This window comes from Tauraco erythrolophus, unplaced genomic scaffold (assembly GCF_009769465.1).
Source record: "Tauraco erythrolophus isolate bTauEry1 unplaced genomic scaffold, bTauEry1.pri scaffold_45_arrow_ctg1, whole genome shotgun sequence".
Classification (NCBI taxonomy): domain Eukaryota; kingdom Metazoa; phylum Chordata; class Aves; order Musophagiformes; family Musophagidae; genus Tauraco; species Tauraco erythrolophus.
In genome coordinates this window covers 922,029-941,583 of record NW_028238615.1, presented here as the reverse complement: position 1 = coordinate 941,583, position 19,555 = coordinate 922,029, and the positions used below count along the sequence as shown (strand labels likewise).

The 19,555-nt window shown below is 70.3% G+C and overlaps 2 protein-coding genes across 2 annotated transcripts; one reads left to right on the top strand and one right to left on the bottom strand.

The window, feature by feature from the left end:
- Positions 1–171: 171 nt before the first annotated feature.
- On the top strand, positions 172–606 carry PHOX2A (paired like homeobox 2A; the record flags this gene model as incomplete). The annotated part of the gene is made up of 1 exon (XM_086630657.1): positions 172–606. A coding segment is annotated over one exon (435 nt), but the record flags the coding sequence as incomplete, so codon positions are not given.
- Positions 607–3,719: 3,113 nt separating this feature from the next.
- Positions 3,720–19,161, bottom strand: INPPL1 (inositol polyphosphate phosphatase like 1). The gene is made up of 28 exons (XM_086630687.1): positions 18,992–19,161; positions 14,072–14,135; positions 13,138–13,288; positions 12,936–13,056; positions 12,057–12,194; positions 11,185–11,275; positions 10,843–10,932; positions 10,336–10,434; positions 10,088–10,238; positions 9,756–9,862; positions 9,428–9,530; positions 9,132–9,328; positions 8,789–8,906; positions 7,838–7,934; positions 7,618–7,756; positions 7,438–7,537; positions 7,275–7,363; positions 7,114–7,195; positions 6,919–7,008; positions 6,695–6,808; positions 6,513–6,601; positions 6,340–6,427; positions 6,093–6,248; positions 5,922–6,006; positions 5,478–5,627; positions 4,662–5,388; positions 4,114–4,241; positions 3,720–3,804 (listed from the first exon to the last, which is right to left on the bottom strand). The coding sequence occupies exons 1-28, from the start codon at positions 19,159–19,161 to the stop codon at positions 3,720–3,722; spliced, it is 3,819 nt and encodes a 1,272-aa protein (XP_086486813.1).
- Between the last annotated feature and the right edge of the window lie 394 nt (positions 19,162–19,555).

Here is a 19,555-nt window from a genome sequence, read left to right as displayed (position 1 = left end):
TAAATCTATTGACCCCCCCGGTGCCGGGGAAAACGTTGTACCCGTGGGAGTGGGGGTGCTGCAGGGGGCACCCCGGGGCGAGCATCCCGGCCCGAGGGGGGGGGCTGTGGGGCTGTCTGTGCCCCGCGGGGTCCCCAAACCCCCGGCGTGGGGTCCTCCCATCCCCTCCAGGTCTGGTTCCAGAACCGTCGAGCCAAATTCCGCAAGCAGGAACGGGCGGCCAACGCCAAGGGCAGCGGCGGCAACGCCGGTGCCACCGGCAAGAAGTCGGAGCCGCGCTCTTCCTCGGAAGACGACGAGTCCAAGGAGTCCAACTGCAGCCCGACGCCGGACAGCACGGCATCCCTGCCCGCCGCCGGCAGCCTCGGCAGCCCCGGCAGCAGCCTGAGCCCCAGTCCCGGTGCGGGGCCACCCATGGGACCCGGCCACCCCCCCCAGCCCCTCAAGGCACCCATTTGGCCCGGCGTGAGCACTAGCAGTGGCACCGCCAACGCCGCCGACCTGCTGAAGGCCTGGCAGCCCGCCGAAGCCGTGCCGGGACCTTTCTCCGGCGTCCTCTCCTCCTTCCATCGGAAGCCCAACGCCCTCAAGACAAACCTCTTCTGATGCGCCGGGCGTCGAAACCGGCCCCCGAACCCCCCCCCGAACCCCCAACGCCACCCCGTGCCCCCCCGTGCCAACGCTCCCACCGCGGACCCAGCCGTGACGCTCTGGCAAACGGCTGCCAGTGGGGAGATGGGCTGGGGACCCCCCACCCCTGCCTGGCCATCTGCACCCTACGCTGCTCCCCGGGGCGGGGGGGCCGCGGGACCCCCACCCTCTCCCAGACCCCATGCCAACAGGATGGGGCCAGAGCTGGGGGCAGCCCCCACTGCCAGCTCCCACCGGCACCACCCACCCATGGGTGCTGTGGGACCACGGGGGGGCAAGGAGGGGGGCAGCAGCCCCAGGCGTAGCTTTCGGGGGGCTCCCGGTGCACCCCAGGGGTGGGGGCAGCTGTGGGGCTCCCCAAGGCACTGTGGGTGCTCCAGCATCATGGCAGCCCCCCCAGGAGACCCCCCCCATGGGACACACCGCCGGGCCGGGGGCGAGGAAGCACTTTAGGGTTGGGATTTTGGGGGGTGTGGGGTGAGCAGTGCCGGGGAATTCGGCAGTGAGAGCCCCCTCGGCGCGGGGAGGGGGTGTCGCCCCCCCAGATCCTTCCTGCAGACATGGATTTCCCCCCACCCCCCAGCAGCACCCCGGCCCAGTGGGACTGGGAGAGATTTTGGGGGGGGCAAACGCGGGTGATGCCGCAGTCACCCCGGAATTGGGCTGGCACAGGATGGGCCCCCCCGGAGCGGCTGGCGGGACCCCGCAGTGGAGCCGCGGCCCCTCTCTGGCAGCGGGAGCGGGATGGGTGCCCCCATCAGAGCTGGGGTGGGTGCAGCCAGGACCCCCCCCCCAGTACAGCACTGCTTGCAGAGGGTCCCGGTGGGGGGGCCCGGGGTGCAGCTGGGCCCCTGCACCCACCGCGCCGGTGCTGCCCGTGCCGGTGGGCGTCCCTGGCTGTGTGTGGGTGCAGCAGTCAGAACCCCCACCCCCCAACTCCCGCCCCGTCCCCCCCCCCCCCGCGGCTGAGGTGGGTTTGGGTGTCACCTTTTTTCTTTCTTTCTTTTTTTTTTTTTTTTTTTTAACCGTTCTGTAATTTATTGCCCCCCCTTTGCAAATGACACTAATCCAAATAAAACTTAATTTATTGACGCCGCCGCTGGCCCCCTCCCCTCGCTGCACCCCCACCCCCCCCCCCACAGCTGCAGGTGCCAGGATTCTGCACGGCCCCCCCCGCCCCGAGCCCCCCCAGTGCTGACCAGCCCCCCCCAGCCATGCCAGGGGTGCCGCAAACCCCCGAGCCCCGGTGCCTTTGGGGTGTTTTGCCCGCCCCCCCCCCCCCCAAAAGACCCTGAGCAGCTGCAGGGCCCCGTGTCCCCCGACAAGGTCCCCGGGGTGGTGCCAAGGAGCACCCCAGGGTGTGGAGGGATGGGGGGGTCCGGGGTAAGGGGGACGGGGGGAGTCCTGCACCCCCCCAGGATGGGCAGGGAGGGGTTAGGGCGTGCAGGCAGGGGGGCAGGCGGGGGGGGGCTCAGTGGGGTGCTGGGTCAGGGTCCGCAGTGGGTGTCAGGGATGGGGGGCGGTGTCTGTGCACCGGGGAGCATCAGAGTTCCCTGGGGACCCCCACAGAGAGGGGGGACAGTGACGGCAGGGAACCCCAGCCCCTGGGCTGGGACCAGTCTGGGGGGTCCCAGATCACGGTGGGACCAGCCTGACCAGCCATGGGGTGGTGGTCCCAGATCACAGTGGGACCAGTCTGACCAGCCATGGGGTGGTGGTCCCAGATCACAGTGGGACCAGTCTGACCAGCCATGGTGGGGGGGTCTCAGATCATGGTGGGACCAGTCTGACCAGCCTGGGGGGTCCTGGGCCATGCAGGGACCCAGTTCCTTGTCCCAGTATTCCCTGGGAACGTGGTGCGTGACAGGAGGTTCACACCATCAGCACATGGAACATTGAAAAAAATTGTTCCTGATCTTAAAAAACCCCAACAAACCACCTCAAGGAGACGGGGCACGACACGGCATGACACGGCACGACATGGCATGACACGGCACGACATGACACGACATTTTTAGTTTGATTAAGTTCACACCAAGGGCCCCGTTAACTAACGAGGGGCATGGGGGGGGGGGCTGCCAGTGGGGATCCGGCCCATCCTTCATCTCAGCCGGAGCGGTGGCAGCAGGGGGGTATCGGGGGGGTCCCAGGGGTCTGAGGAGTGGGGCTGGGGGTGGGCATCACCCCCCATCACCCCTGGGGCACAGCCCACGGGGATGGGCAGAGCCCAGGGGGGGAAAAAGGCACGGCTGGGGGACTCCCACCATGGGGACCCCCCCGAAAGGACACTTGGTGAGGTTGGGGGCTGAGCACCCATGGGACCACACAGCCCCCAGGAGGGGGGGACGGATCCAGCAAGTACCTAATGGGCAAACTGGTGCCCAGGGGGGACGGGACACCCCGAAGGCACTGGAGGGGTGGGAGTGGGGTGTTGGGTGAAGGCACTGATCCAGCTCTGCTGCAGCGGGACCCCCCCGGGTGGGGATGGGACCCCTCCCGGGTCGGGACGGGCACCCCGAGCTCTGCCCAGAGTCATCCACAGGGGCTGGCAGTGCCCGCCCCCGCCTCCCAATCCCAGTTGGGCACCAGCCGGGTATCGCGAAGGCACTTGGGTTGAGACACGACTTTGCTGAGCCTCCTCCTCTTCCTCACTGGCTGCGAGGGGCTGCGGTGGGGCCAGGGGGTCCCTGAGACTCCCCTCAAAAACCTGCCCCTGCCCGCAGAACCCCCCCCCGCCCCAACCAGACGAACACTCGGCCCGTCCCTCAATAAATAAGAAATAACTTAAAACGAGGGGAGGCCCCATGGGCAGGGCCCCCCCCTGAAATTATCTGACCAAGACCCCCCCCCCCATTACCCCCCCAATCCCCCTCATACACCCCCCCCCCCCCATTACGCAGCACCCAGGAAGGGGTGGGGGGGGCGTGATGGGGGTCCCGGTGCTCCCGCCGGCTGCTGGTGATGATGGCTGCTGCTGGTGATGGCGGGATGCTGGACCGCGGGATGCTGGACCTCAGGATGCAGGATGCAGGATGCTCCGCCGCGGGATGCGGGATGCTCGGCCGCGGCTACTTGCGGAGGCTCTCGAGGAGGACGCGCTTGTGGCCGGGGTCCAGTACACCGGCCTCCTCCAGGTCCTCCTCCGTGATGTCGCTGGGGAGGGGGGATGCAGGCGTGGGGCTCACCGCCCCGGGGGGGGACTCCAACCTGGCTGGGACCCCCTCGGTGGGTGTAGGAGCCCCCACTCAGGGGCTACGTGGCCTCAGGGGGCAGCGGGGACGCCTCATGGCAGCAGGGACCCCCCATGGTAGCACCCCCTGGGGTCTCCCCATGGGAGGGTGCCCCCTCCAGGCATTGCTGTGACCCCCCCCGAGAGGACATGGACCCAGCAGGGGTGGCAAGGTGGGGGTGGGGGGGTGGGGGTCCGTCCCTGTCCCCCCCTCACCCTGGGGGGCCGCTCACCTGAGGAACTCCAGGTCGTCCCAGCCGTTGCGCACCAGCCCCTCCTCGTACCGCTCCAGTCCCAGTGCCCGCAGCCACTCGCCCACGCCAGGCACGGTGCCCACGCCACGGCCCGCCTGGCACAGCGCCTGCACCGCAGTACCCTCAGCCACAGGGACCCCCGGGGTGGGACCACCCTGCACCACGGAGGGTCCCTTCCCGGGGCTGGTGGCTGTGCCCAGACCCCCTGTCCCATCCCGGCTGCTCCCCGGGGTGGGGGGTGCGGGTGGGCAGGGGGGCAGGCAGGGTGCAGGCAGGTGGGGGCAGGCAGGGGGTGCCAGCAGGGGGGCAGGCAGCCCTCAGCCCCAGCAGCGTGGGGCTGAGGCAGGATGGGTGCCCAAGGGTGCCCCTGCCCTCCCCAGCCCCCCGGCAGCCCCCAACTCTGCCCCACAGCAGCACAGCCCCACCCCCAGCACACCCCAAACCCCTAACGCCGCCCCCACCCTCAGGGCCCCCCCAGTGCCCTGCACCGGGGGTCCCAGCACCCTGACCCCCCCCCCAACACCCACCTCCTCAGCCAGGTCCTCCTGGATGCTCTCCCGGATGGGGTGCGGGGGGAAGGCGAGGGGGCGGCCGTAGTCGGGGTGCAGGCAGCGGGGGGGCAGCTCCAGCCGCCCCCCCTTGGCCAGCAGCGGGGTGGGGGGGGTTGCCCGCCCCTTGCCGCCGCCGTAGTCCACCTCGCTCAGCGTCTTGGCCATCTGCAGCACCGAGCAGGAGCGGTCGTCCAGGAGCCCCCCCGGCGCGGGCAGCCCCCCGCTCACGGTGGTCCCCTCCAGCCCGAATCCGGCCCCGGCAGCCGGCGGGGGCCGGGGGTGCAGCCTGGGCGGGGGGGATTCGCCAAAGGCGGCACCGCTGGCACCCGACCGCAGTTTGGGCTCCTCGCGCCCGCCGGGCACCGGCACCTCCTTGGCACCGCCGTAGAAGGGGTTGGGGGGCACCTCCAGCTCCCGCGGCAGCGGCGGCGGGGGGAAATCCGGCGGCGGCAGGTTGAGGGTGCCAGCGTCCTCGTCCGACGAGCTGTCCTCGCCGCGGCACGCCGGCGGCTGCCCGACCGAGGGGTGCCGGCGGCGCTCGGGCACTGCCAGCTGCACCTTGGCCTTGGGGGCCGGGGGTTTGCCAGGGTCCCCGGGTGCCAGCAGCTGGTGCGGGACCCCCTCCAACACGTAGTACGCCGGGTTGTTGAAGCTGTTCTTCGGCGGCCCCCCCGCCGGCTCCGGCGTCGCCTCCACCTTGGATCTGCGGGCACAGCGGGTGAGCGTGGCACCGCCGGGCGCAGGGGGAGCTGGTGGGTGGCCCCCCCCCAGCCCTGCCCATCCCCATCTCACCGGCTCGGGGCGGCCTCGTCCCTGGTGGTGCTGCGGTGCAAGGTGGGGGGCCGGGGGGCTGGCGTGGCACTGCCCTTCTCCGGCTCCTCTGGGAGCTTCGCCGGGGTGGCAGCGGGTGGGTCGGCACTGGGGGGCTTCCGCCCCGCCGACCTGGGCGACAAGAGGTGGTGGGTGCACTGGGGGGCTTGGACCCCCAGGATGGGGCTCAGCCCCCTGGGATGGGGCCAGCACCGCTCCCGGAGGCACCGAGCCCCCCGCTCCCGACCTGCGTGGCACAGCCAGCACTGGCACCGTTCCCAACACCCGCCATCCCACAGGGATGCTGAGCGATCCCTGAGCTCCCGCAGCACCAGGAGATGCTCAAGCCCTCCCAGCCCCTCCCCAGGACCCCCAGCCAGGGCCACCAGTGCTCCCCAGCCCCCCCTCAAGCCCCGTCCCCCATACTTGGCATAGTCCTGGTTGGCTCTGGCACCCAGTGGCACCTTCCCTTTGCCGGCCGCCGCCTCGTCCTTATCGATGCTGATCCACTCTGCGGTGGGACGGGGGGCTCAGCAGAGTCGGGGGGGTCCCATCCCCACCGTCCCCCCCCCGGGGTTGGGGTGGGGGGGTCCTCACCATAGAGCCTCTCGCGGGTGCCCAGGCGCTCGGCGGGCACGCGGACCTTCATGGAGCCGCGGATGTTGCCCGTCTCCTCGCCCCGGTGCGACAGGTAGGTGAGGAACTGCTGCGCGGTGCTGCCGATCATGGACTTCAGGGCGATGACGCACTCCCCTGGGGGGGGAAGAGTGAAGGAGAGGGGGGGGGTCAGGGGTCCGCATCCCCACGGGACCCCCCACCCCAGGCCGGCGGCGCGGGCGCTCACCGTAGGACTCGTAGCCGTCGAGGGATTTGACGGTGAGCAGGAGGTGCTGGTCCTGCAGGTACTCGATCTCGGAGAGGATGGGCTTCAGCTGCGGGCAGGGGGCACCGATCAATTAGGGGGGGGGGGTCTCCCTGCCAGCAGCCCCCCCTCGCCGCCAGCCCTGCCCTCCTCACCGTGGGCAGCTGCCGCGCCGACCACTGCACCTTGAGGAAGTTGATGTTGTCGCTGCTCTGGCTGTCGTTCTCGAAGCTCTTCTTGAACTCTGCGGTGGTGGGGGGGACGCACACACGGGTCCCACCCCCCCGTCAGTCCCCTGGCACCGTGCCGAGCCCCCCCGGGACCCCCTCCCCCTCACCTTCCAGGCAGGTGGAATAGAACTCGATGAAGAACTTGGTGCGGCTGGCCGTCTTCACGATGGCCTCGATGCTCTCGAACTCGATGCACGCCTGCTCCGAGGACTTGGAGAGCCCTCCAGGGAGAGGCCGTGGGTCAGGACCTCCCCCCGGGACCTCCCCACTTCTCGAGAGAGGGGTGAGATCCACGGGGAGGGGCGCACGGTGTCCCCTTTGGCACAGGCACCTTTTTTGGAGACGAACTGGGACGTCACCCCCACCTCGAAGGAGCCGAAGACGGGCGAGTGGTCGCTGGTGACGATGTCGTCCGTGCACCCTGCGGCCGGTGGGATGGGTGGGGGGGGTCAGGATGGGGGGGGGACACCACCCCTGGGTGGGGGGATGGCGTCCCGGGGCGGGGGGACGGGGAGCCGCGGCTCACCGTAGGCGTTGCAGTTGATGTGGGTCTCCGGGTAGGACTTCCAGAGGATGCGGTCGCACCAGGACGGCACGTTGGTGCGGACCTGGCGGGGACGGGGAGGGGGGTGGGATCAGGCTGAGGTGCCCCCCCTGCCCACCCTGACCCCCCACCCCAGCACCTACCCCCGTGGGCTTCTGCTTGTGCCAGACGTAGGTGTCCCGGGAGCCGCGCTCGTAGCGGTAGGTGGGGGGGAAGGTGATCTCCTCCTCGCCTGCGCCGACAGCGGGGGGGTCAGGAGAGCCCTGGCAGCAGGGGCTGCCCCCCCCGGGCCCCCCCAGCCCTCACCGAAGCGCAGGAAGACCTTGTGCTTCTCCTTCTCCAGGTTGAGCTGATCCACCTTGAGCAGCGGCTCCAGCTCCTTCCGGCTGATGTAGTTGAGGATCTCCTGCGGGACACCGGGGCTGGAACGGGGCTGGGGGGGCACACGACACCCCGGCATCCCCCCCCCCATGCCACCCCTCGCACCTGGATGTCCATGTCCAGGCGGTAGTTGAGGTCCCCGAACCAGAAGAGGTGGGTGAAGCGGAGGGAGATGTCGAAGGAGCTCAGCTGCTTGTCCCCCAGCGAGAGCAGGCGCAGGATGTCCAGGTAGTTCTGGTTCCTCCTGCCCGGGCAGGGGCACGGGGGCGTCACGGGGAGGGGGGTGCCACGGGGAGGGTGCCCGTCCCGCTCCCGGGGTGCTCACCGTGCCGTCTTCTCGTTGCCGGAGGTGAGGTGGCAGTTGACGAAGCCGAAGGAGGTGCCGTTGAACATGAAGGAGACGCCCACGGCGCCCTTGTTCCCTGCGGGCACGGGCACGGGCACGGGGCAGGGTCAGGCCGGGGCGGGCGGCTGCACTGGCACCCGCGGGCTGCCCCCCCGAGGGGACGGGACCGGCTGGCCCCAGGCACCGGGGATGGGGTACGGTGCCCTAGGCTGCCGGCACGGGCTCCTGGCACATGTGCCTGGACCTCTCCTCGTGCAACGCACACGCACCAGGACCACTCCTTGTGCAACGCACATGTGCCAGGACCCCTCCTCGTGCAGTGCACACACACCTGGACCCCTCCTCGTGCAACGCACATGTGCCAGGACCCCTCCTCGTGCAGTGCACACGTGCCAGGACCCCTCCTTGTGCAGTGCACACACACCTGGACCCCTCCTCGTGCAGTGCACACGTGCCAGGACCCCTCCTCGTGCAACGCACACGCGCCTGGACCCCTCCTCGTGCAACACACACGTGCCAGGACCCCTCCTCGTGCAACGCACATGCACCTGGACCCCTCCTCGTGCAACGCACGCACACCTGGACCCCTCCTCGTGCAATAAGGCACAACTGGACCCCTCCTCGTGCAACGTACAGATGCCTGGATCCCTCCTTGTGCAATGCACACATGCCTGGACCCCTCCTCGTGCAATACATGTACTCCAGGACCCCTCCCCATGCAACGCACATGCACCCAGACCCCTCCTCGTGCAACATCATCCCCCCCAGACTCTTCCTCGTGCAACACGCACTCCAGGACCCCTCCCCGTGCACTGCAGACACACCAGGACTGCTCCTCGTGCACTGCGCACCAGCCCCGACCCCTCCTCGTGCACCACACCCCCCTACTACCCCCATGCCACCCCTCACCCCAGCAGCCCCGGCCCCTACCCAGGGTGTTGGCGATGCCCGTCTTGACGCTGGAGGTGCTGACGTGGCTGATGCGGTTCTCGTGCTCCGGCTTCACCAGCACCACCACCTTGATGTTCCACAGCGACTGCATGGCCACCTGCGGCCCCGGGCACCGTCAGCCCCCCGGGCAGCCCCCTGCCCCTGTGCCAAGGGGCATTCCCCGGGGAAACACTCCCCCCCCCCACCAGCACCCCCGGCGCCGCGAGAGCACCCCGAAACACGGGAGCTGCAGCATCCGCAGCCTCCGAGCTCCCGCACAGGAGCCCAGGGGACACCGAGCATCACCCACCCCCAGGACCCCCAGGACCCCCCCGGTTCCTACCGGGCGGTACTCGACCTCCGTGAAGTCCTTGAGCACGGCGCGCAGGAAGTCCACCCACTCCTTGTCGCCCAGGGAGTTCTCCTGGGTGCCGAAGACGTAGATGTCGTGGGGGATGGCGACCGTCACCTCGTCCAGCGTCTTCCCCAGCCCCTTCGAGGTGAACCACGACGTGATGCTCTTGGGCGGGGGGACGCTGCCTGCGGTGTGGGGGGGGGCACACGGAGCGGTACGGTCAAGGTCAGGGGGACCCCAGGGGCTGTGGCTGCCACTGGCAGGACCCCCCCGGCCCCGCTCACCCATGTTCCAGGTGCCGATGAAGATGGAGATCATGTCGGGCTCGTCCTGGTGGGAATGCTTGTTCTTCATCAGCTGCAGCAGCTGGCAGAAAGCCTCCCGCTTCTGGGGGGGGGGAATGGGGGGGTGAGTGGGGGGCTCCCCCCATGTCACCCCCTGCCACTCCGTTTGGCACCTCCCTGGCACAGGGGACTGGGCAAGGATCACCCCAGGGACACGCCACTGGGCACCCAGCACCCATCCCCAAACGCCCGCAGGGGACCAGGGGTTAAATGCTGCCCCCTCCCCATCCCACCAAGGGACCCCCCCACCCTGGCAGACGCGACCCACCCGGGCGCTGACGAAAACGAAGTCTTTCCGCTGCGTTTTATCCTTTTCCTTCTCGAAAACGATGCCCAGTTTGTTCTGCACCCGCTGCGACTTGATCAGCTGCCGGACTTGGGGACACACACACACACACGCAGGTCAGGGGGGCACTGGGCACCAGCTGGGCACCGTGCCCACCCTGCCAGTCCAGGCTTTGGGGGACACCCGGGGTGCAGGGACATCCGGGATGGGGACACATGGGATGGAGACACGCGGGATGGGGACACCCACCCCACCCCCAAGCCCCACAGGGATGCTCCCTGCCCCCCCTGTGCCCCCCCCGTGCCCCCCCTCACTCTTGTCGTGGGTGAAGGTGTTCCAGTCCTCCTGCGAGTCCTTCTGCTTCTTCAGCACCACCAGCTTCCCCCCCTCCACGTCCACGCTCAGCGTGTGCTTCTGTGACTTGCCGATCTTGGTCAGGTCCCCCAGGGTGACGTCCAGCTTCACCTGCCGCGGGGCACCCGTGGGTGGGGCGGGGGGGGGACACCGCCACCGGGCACCCACCGGTGGGTGCGCTGGGTGGGGTGGAGGGGCCGGGACTCACCTCGAAGGTCTGCACCGGGATGCTCTTGGCCTTGCGGGAGAGGGGCTGGGGGGGGGCGGCGGGGGCGGCCGAGCTCATCTCCTGCAGCGCCTTCAGCGCCTGGCACAGCCGCTGGCATCAGTGCGGCACCGGGCACCGCGGCCCCCGGCCCCACCGGCATCCCCAGCTCCATCAGCCCCCCAGCCCCACCAGCACCGTCAGCCTCACCAGCCCCCCCAATCCCATCAACCCCCCAGACTCACCAGCACTCCCAGATCCACCAGCACCCTCAGCCCGCCTAGAACCCCCAGTCCCACCAGTGCCCCATCAGCCCCCCATCTCATCAGCCCCTCATCCTCCCAGTCCCACCAGTCCCCACCAGCACCCCCAGCCCCACCAGCCCCCCCACCCATGGGGTTCCCTCTGATGGCTCATTTCAGCCCCAGCACCACCCGGATCATGCCCCGGCCGTACCCTGACACAGGACCTGGCCCAGAACCCCCCCCATGGGACCCCCCCTGGCCTCACCTTCTTCTCGATGCTGGAGAGGAAGTCCTTCAGCACGGAGAGCTTCAGCACCAGGCTCTCCAGCTCCTGCTCCCCGCTCTGCCCCGCCGTCTGAAACCGGCACGGCACGTCACGGCTGGCCCCAGCACCACGGCGGTACCAGGGTGGGACCCCCAGATCCACCCCAGCCCCCCAGAGAAGCAAAAACCCCCCAGCACCATGGGCCAGGGCAGGACGGGGCGCTTCTCCGCTGGCTTTCCCACCACCCACGTTTCCCCGTGGATGTGGTGGGTTCATGGGCGCAGCCCCCAGGGTGAGGGGTGGGTGGGAGGTGGCACCGCCATGACCCCACGTCCCCGTCACCTGCTGCAGGATCTTGGAGACCATGGGGGAGCTCTGCTGGTCAAACACCTTGGAGAGGATCTCCAGCCCCGCCAGCACCTTGTCCACCTCACTGGGGGGATGAGAGGAGGGGGCTCAGTACAGAGCATGGTCGTCTGTCCATCCATCCATCTATCCATCTCCCCATCCATCCATCTGTCCTGTCCGTCCATCTATCCATCCATCCATCCATCCATCCACCCACCCATCCCTCCCTCCATCCATCCATCTGTCCTATCTGTCCATACATCCATCTATCCATCTCTCCATCCATCCATCCATCCATCCATTCCTCCCTCCACTCATCCCTCCATTCATCATCCATCTGTCCATCCATCCACCCATCCCTCCATCCCCCATCCGTCCATCCATCCATCCCTCCCTCCACTCATGCCTCCATCCATCTGTCCATCCATCCATCCATCCATCCATCCATCCATCCATCCATCCCTCCCTCCATCCATCCATCCATCCCTCCCTCCATCCATCCATCCACCCATCCCTCCATCCCCCATCCGTCCATCCATCCATCCCTCCCTCCACTCATGCCTCCATCCATCTGTCCATCCATCCATCCATCCATCCATCCATCCATCCATCCCTCCCTCCATCCATCCATCCATCCATCTGTCCTATCTGTCCATACATCCATCTATCCATCTGTCCGTCCATCCATCCATCCATCCATCCATCCATCCATCCATCCATCTCCCCATCCATTCCTCCACCTGTCCTCCATCTCTCCATCCATCCATCCATCCATCCATCCATCCATCCATCCATCCATCCATCCATCCCTCCCTCCCTCCCTCCCTCCCTCCCTCCCTCCATCCCTCCCAGTGCCCAGCCCCCACCTGTGCAGCCGTTTGCAGGAGGTGACGAGGGTCTTGTTGAGGTGGGGGAGGCTGCTGGCCCCCCCCTTCACCGCCTCCAGGTCCAGCGAGTAGCTGCTCCTCAGGTACTCGTGGGAGACGCTGCCGAGCCCGTTGGTGCTGCCAGGAGGGAGCCGGGGGTGAGGGGTGGGCAGGGGTGGGCAGGGACAGGCAGAGGTGGGTAGGGATGGGCAGGGGTGGGCAGGGCCGGGCAGGGATGGGCAGGGGTGGGCAAGGCTGGGCAGGGATGGGCAGGGATGGGCAGGGATGGCCAGGGGTGGGCAGGGCCGAGCAGGAATGGGCAGGGATGGGCAGGGGCGGGCAGTGGTGGGCAGAGGTGGGCAGGGATGGGCAAGGATGGGCAGGGGTGGGCAAGGATGGGCAGGGATGGGCAGGAGTGGGCAGGGCCAGGCAGGAATGGGCAGGGATGGACAGGGATGGACAGAGCCAGGCAGGGCTGGGCAGGGCTGGGCAAGGATGGGCAGGGGTGGGCAGAGCCAGGCAGGGATAGGCAGGGCCGGGCAGGGGTGGGCAGGGCCGGGCAGGGGTGGGCAGAGATGGACAGGGGTGGGCAGGGATGGGCAGAGGTGGGTAGGGATGGGCAGGGGTGGGCAGGGGTGGGCAGAGATGGACAGGGGTGGGCAGGGATGGGCAGGGGTGGGTAGGGCCGGACAGGGGTGGGCAGGGACAGGCAGGGGTGGGCAGGGATGGAGAGGAGTGGGCAGGGACGGGCAGGGGTGGGTAGGGCCGGACAGGGGTGGGCAGGGACAGGCAGGGGTGGGCAGGGATGGACAGGAGTGGGCAGGGACAGGCAGGGGTGGGCAGGGCTGGGCAGGACTGGGCAGGGGTGCAGCCCCTCACCTCTCCGCCGTTCCCTCCGGCACAGCCGGTGCCAGCCCGGTGGGCCCCAGCCCCGCCGAGGCGCCGGGACAGCTGGTGGAGCCGGAACGCGGCGGCAACGGCGGCTTCTCGTCCTCCCCATCTGCAAGGGGGCCGGGGCGGGGGGTCAGCCGCAGGCGGGGGGGTGGTCCCGGCACCCACCCGCCCCTGGCACCCACCGTACCCGAGTAGTCCCTGTCCTCCGCGTTCTCCTTCTCCTTCTCCCTCTCGACTGGGAAGAGCAGGGTGCAGACCAGCCCCTGGTTGGGCTGCAGGTACAGCGCGATCAGCTCGCCCAGCGTCTTGAAGCGTCTCACCTGCACCCCCTGCGACGTCTGCGGGCACACCGGCACCCTCAGTGCCAACCACCGTGCCGGGACCCTCGCCCAGGGCGGGGAACCCCCCAACAGGGATCCCCCCCCCCCCCACGCAGGGTGTGGGGCTGACCCCACGGTCCCAGCGCCATGGGGAGCAGGGGCCCAGTGCACGTGGCACCCCGCCGTCGGGCCGCGGTGCCGCGGCTGCCCGCCGGGAGGGCTGGCAGGGTGCTGGCAGCCGCCACCCCGTGGCCGCCTTCCTCCGGGGGCGGCTTCTTCCTGCCAGCCCGGGCGGCACAAAGGGCTTTCTGTTGCTCTAAAAATACCCGGCGGTGCCGCTCAGCCAAGACGGGCACAGCCGAGCCGGCTGGTTGTGCTGGAGAGCCGGGCACACTCATGGCACCAGGCCAAAGCTGGGCACTGCCGAGCCGTCCGGCTGTGCTGGAGAGCCGGGCACTCTGGCGGCACAGTGCCAAAGCTGGGCACTGCCGAACCATCTGGCCATGCCGGAGAGCCGGGCACGCTCATGGCACCAGGCTGAAGCCGGGCACTGTCAAGCTGTCTGGTCGTGCTGGAGAGCAGGGCACGATGGTGGCACAGTGCCAAGGCTGAGCCCTGCTCTCACCCTGGCACAGGCGGAGGGCGAGGGGCTGTAAATGGGGCGCTGTGCCCACCCAGCACCCCCCAGCAGGAGCCGGGTGTGGGCTGCAGGTCCTGGTACCTCAACCCCCCCACTGCCCGCCGTACGGGGGTGCTCCCGAAGAGCTAGGGGGTGGCCCAAATCGGGGGGGCAGTGCCCACCTGCACGGCCAGGAAGTCCTCCTCGTCGGGCAGGATGCGGTAGGTGTGCACGTGCTTCTGGAACCTGTGGGCAGCGGGGAGGCGGGCATCAGGGGTGGGGGGTGCCATCCCCCCACCTGCCTGCACGGCCCCCCCAGCCCCAAAGGGGGCACCAGTTCCCCGTGGGACCCCCGTGTCACCAGCTGGGCACGAGCATCCACGGGGAGAAGTGGCTCTGGTACCACCATCACCCGCGGCATGTAACGAGCTGCCAGGTCTCAGCAAAGCTCCCCAGGAAAATGCCTGCAGGATGGGTGCGGGGGGGTCCCAGATGGGTGCTGGGGGGGTCCCAGATGGGTGCTGGAGGTCCTAGATGGGTGCCGGGGGTCCCAGATGGGTGCGGGGGGAGTCCCAGATGGGTGCTGGAGGTCCTAGATGGGTGCTGGGGGTCCCAGATGGGTGCTGGGGGGTCTCAGATGGGTGCGGGGGGCGTCCCAGATGGGTGCTGGAGGGTCCCAGATGGGTGCTGGGGAGGGGTCTCAGAGCGATCCCCTGCTTGCTCCGAGAGGGACCCCCCGATTGACACCCCTGTGTCCCCGGGGCAGTCTCCCAGCCTGCTCCGTGCCATGTCGCGGGTCCCAGCCCTGCTGCCCGTCCGTGTGCCAGGGCAGGCGGGCAACAGGCAGGGATATGCAGGGACAGGCAGGGACAGGCAGGGACAGGCAGGAGCAGGCAGGAGCAGGCAGGAATAGGCAGGAGCAGGCAGGGACAGGCAGGAGCAGGCAGGGACAGGCAGGGATAGACAGGGACAGGCAGGAGCAGGCAGGGATAGGCAGAAGCAGGCAGGAGCAGGCAGGGACAGGCAGGGACAGGCAGGAGCAGGCAGGAGCAGGCAGCCCCTGGCAGCCAGGAGGCCAGGAAACAATTTATTTTCCAATGGAAGCTCACAGGAACCGGGGACGTGATCCCAGGGCAGGGGGTGACGGGCAGCGCTGAGAGACGGGGTGCCGAGGCCACCGGGCACCGGGAGCGGGCCCAGGACCCCGCGCGGGTCCCCTCGGCGGCAAGGGGGACGCTGGGGGCCGGGACCCCTGGCACGGCCAGACCTGTCACCCCCCCGGGGGCCAGTGGCTCCCAGCTGCTCCCCGCCACGGCGCTGGCGGAGGTCACCGCACCAGGGCCACCCACCAGCTTGGCCACGGTGTGCCCCGCTCCGGTGGCACCCTGCCATGGGGCTGGGGGGTGGGCCGTGCACCCCCCCCACACCGTCCCCTGGTGCCACCCTGCTCCCCGTCCCCCCAAATCTCAGCTGCTCCTCCAGCCCCACAGCGAGGGGGGGGATCCGGCACAAGCATCCTCCCCCGGGCTCCAGAAAGGGGATCCCCCATTTCTGCCCCCCCAAAAACCTGTGGACAGGACCCCCCCCACCATGGCAGACATTGTGCTATCGGGGTGGCTCCTGGGTGCCCCAATGCCCAGCTGGGGGCTGTGGGGGGCCATGGGACCCCTCAAGTGAGGGGGGCTGAATGGGATGGGGGGGGGAGGGGTCCATATGGGAAACTGCTGCTGAGGGAGCTGGGGGGGTCCCCAACTCAAAGGGGGAGCTGGGGGGGTCAACACGGGGGACCCCCAACTGGTGTCAGGGGCTCTGTATGGGAACTCTCAGCTGGTGGGATTGGGGGGGAGGCACACAGAGACCCCCCAGCCTGGGGGGGAAGAGAGGGGTCACAAAGGGTCTCTGCGGGACACCCTAAGTCGGGGTCTCCATAGCAGGAACCCCAAAGGGGGAGTGGGGGGGGGGCACTTGGGGAACCCCAGCACAGGGTGAATACGGGGAACCCCGAATTGCGGGGGGCAAGGGGGGGGCCCAGAGGAGGAACCCCATCTGGGGGGGAAGCACAGAGGGTTACCCTGGGGGGGCCTACAGGGACCCCCAGCACAGGGGACCCCAGCTGGGGAGGGGGGTGCCACAGGGGACTCCCACAGGCACCATCCCAGGGGGACGGGGGATGCCAACCCCCCCATGGGCACCATCCCGGGGTGGAGCAGGGGGCAACCCCCGGCTGCGCCGCCCCGCGCCGCCCGCGCCTGCTATTTTGGTGAATAATCCCAGGGGGCCGGGGGGGCTGCCGGCACAAAGAGCCATTATGTGGGAGCGCGGCCGCCGGCGAGCGCCGGGGCTCCCCACCGGCTCTGCCACGCCAGCCGGCACCCCGCCACGGCACAGCGGGGACCACCCTGGCACTGCCACCCCTGCCAACCAACGGAGAGCGGGTGGGACACCGCGTGGGGATCGTCCCCACCGGCACTACCCACCAGTCGCCGACCGGCGATGCCAGCGCTTTCCGGGGCGGCCATCGCCGCGTGCCGGCACCGCCTGCTCTGGCGAAGCCCCGGTGTGCCATGGCCGGCTCGGCGGAGGCCGTGGCGCGTCGGCGGGAGGGTTACAGGAAGACGGCGCTGCCGGGATCCCGGCACAGTTCCCTTTCCTCCTCCTGCCCCCGCAGCTATTTTTAGGCCCCGGCGGCGGCCGACGGACCCAGCAGCTCTGGCCGTCACCGCGCCGGCACGGGGGCTGCGCGGTGGGACCGTGGCACGCCTGTGCCCACCGCCCGGGCAGGGACTCCCCACTGACCGCGGCACGGTCCGGCGCAGCCACCCGCCGTGGCATCTCCGTGCCAGGCTTTGCCCCACTGCAGGGTCCCGGCCCTCGGCACGGCCGCGCGGCACCCGCAGCCCAGCTGGCGGCACAGAACCGGCGGTGAGGGCCGGAGCTGGCAAACCTCAGGGAAAAGCCACAGCCGGGCTGAGATGCCACGTTACCACTGCCAGCACCAGGCCAGCCCGGGGGAGACACCGGTGCCAGACCCCCCTTACCCAAGCTCCTGCGCCAAGACCCCCCGCCACCACCCAGGTGCCCCCACGTAGCCCTCAGCACCGTTGGGCACCGGTATTGGCAGGGGTGAGGCGTGCTCTGCCCCCGCGGTGCCACCAGTGCCATGCTCCCCCATGCCGCTTGCCACTCCGGCTTCGTGGCAGGGAGCTGGCGGCCACGGCCACTCTGCGCCCACGTGGCCAGGAAACCAAATTCGCACGAGCCACCGGCCACGGGGAAGGAGGACGGTGCCACCGCAGAGGCCGCACGCCCTGCACCGGCACGGCACACGGCACAGCCCCGGGCCAGGGCAGGCCGGTTTGCGGCGGCCTCCTGGTTCTCCCTCATTTGCCGTACGGAGCCGGCGGTTGCCAGCGCCCGCCGGCGCCCACGGGCAGCGGAACAGCCTCGTTTCGAGGTGCCCGTGCCGTCGTGCCACGCTGCCTGCCCCGCAACCACATCAAGGCCCCGGTGCTGGCACGGGCAGCTGGCCCCGAGCGGAGCCGCCGGCACACCCCGGGAGCACCCTGGCACCGTGCTGAGCTGTGCCACCAACACGCCAAGGTGCCGGTGAGGCCCCAGGGGTGGCAGCCCCCCGGGCACCCCCGGGGCTGTTGGCACTCACCCGGGGCCTGGCACCGGCCGGCATTGCGGCAGGAGCCCCCAAGCCCCACAGCGTGACCCGTGGGCACAGAGCCGTGCCCGCTGCAGCCCCCCTGGGCTGGGGACCCCCCCAGACATGGGGGCAGGGGCTGGGGACCCCCAGCCCCATGGGGAGGCTCAAGGACCCCCAGAGTGCGGGGGACAGTCCCCATCCTGGCACACCCTGCCATGGCAGGGTGGGTGCCCCAGTTGCCCCGGAGTCGGCCCTGCTCCCCACAGTGCCCAGCGCCTGCCAGTGCCCAGCATCCCCCCATGTCTCCCCTCCCCTCCAGCCCCCAGCCCCCCCCAGTCTGTCTTCCAGTGCCCAGTCCACTGGGACCCCAGCCTTGAGCAAGTGCCAGACCCCCAGTGCCCCGTCTCTCAGCAGTGCCAGTGCCCCCCTGCACCCTCCAGGTCTCCCCATGCCTGTGCCCCCCCTCCCAGACCCCTATCCCCCCACTCCCCATTCCCCCACTCCCAGTGCTGCCCCAGCCCCCCCCATGCCTGGTCCCCCCATAGCGCCGGTGACCCCCGTGTCTGGTGTGTGTTTCCCCCCCGTGCCTGCTGCCCTCTGGGTGTCGGTGCCCCCTGACACCCCCCCAGTACCCCACCCCTGTGCTTCCTCCTGATCCTCTCCGGTGTCCCCCACCATGCCCCCCAGTGCTCCCCCAATATCTCACTGGTGCTCCCCTAATACCCCCCCTCAAGTGGACCCCCTCCAGTCCCCCCCCTTATTCTCCCCTCGATGTCCCGCCGGTACCCCCCGAATCCCCTCCCAGTGCCCCCCTGAACACCCTATTTGTGCCCCCCCGCTCCCCGCCGGTGGCCCCCTGGTGCCCCCCCCCAGTGTCGCTCCCGGTGCTCTCCCCGGATCCCCCTCCGGATCTCCCCGCGGGGGTCCCCTCGGTGCTTCCCCAGACCCCCGCCGCTGCCGCCCCGGACGCCCCAATGCCTCCCTGGCCCCCTCCAGACCCCCCCCCGGTGCTCCCCCAGACTCGCCTCCCTGATGCTCTCCCGGATCCTTCCCTGGTGCCCACCCTGTGCCCCCCCGGTGCTCCCCGGGACTGCCCCCCCGGTGCTCTCCCGGACACCCCCTCCGGGCCCCCCAGATCTCCCCCGGACCCCCCCGGTGCTTCTCCAGACCCCCACCGCTGCCCCCCCGGACCCCCCAATGCCTCCCTGGCCCCCTCCAGACCCCCCCCCGGTGCTCCCCCAGACTCGCCTCCCTGATGCTCTCCCAGATCCCTCCCTGGTGCCCCCCGGACCCCCCCCTCGGTGCCCCCCTCCCCCCCCCGGTGCTCTCCCGGACACCCCTTCCGCGCCCCCCAGATCTCCCCGGACTCCCCTCGGTGCTTCTCCAGACCCTCGCCCGTGCCCCCCCCGGTGCCCCCCCCGGTGCCCCCCCCGGTGCCCGGCGCACTCACAGCAGGCAGAGCGCGTAGGCCCCCGCCACGCTCTCGCTGTCCCGCACCAGGAAGCTGCCGTCCCGCCCGGCCCGTGCCAGCTGCTCCTCGGCGGCGGCCCGGCTCAGGTCCCGGTGGTACCAGGGCGGCGGCGGCCCCCCCGCGCCCCCCGTGCCCCCCGTGCCCGCCATGCTCCGCCGCCGGGGCCGCGCCGCGGGGCCGCGCTCGGCGCTGGGCGGGCGGGGGCTGCGGCGGGGGGGCGGGGAGCACCGAGGGGGGGTGGGGAGCACCGGAGGGGGCGGGGAGAAACGGGGAGGGGGCGGGGAGCAGCAGCGGGGAGCGGGCGGTGGTGCGGGGGGGCGAGGGGCGCCGGGGGGGGCACCGGGGCGGGCGGAGAGCAGCGGGGGGCGGGCAGCGGGAGGAGGGGGGGGCGGCGAAGGGCGGCCGGGGGCTCAAAGGGTGGGGGGTGCACGGCCCAGTGTGGCACCGGAATGGGCACACCGCACCCCCTCCCCATGGCCTGGGGGCTTCTCGTCTGGGGCACGGCACCCCGTACCCCCCACTGGAGGGGACCCCCTGTCCCCC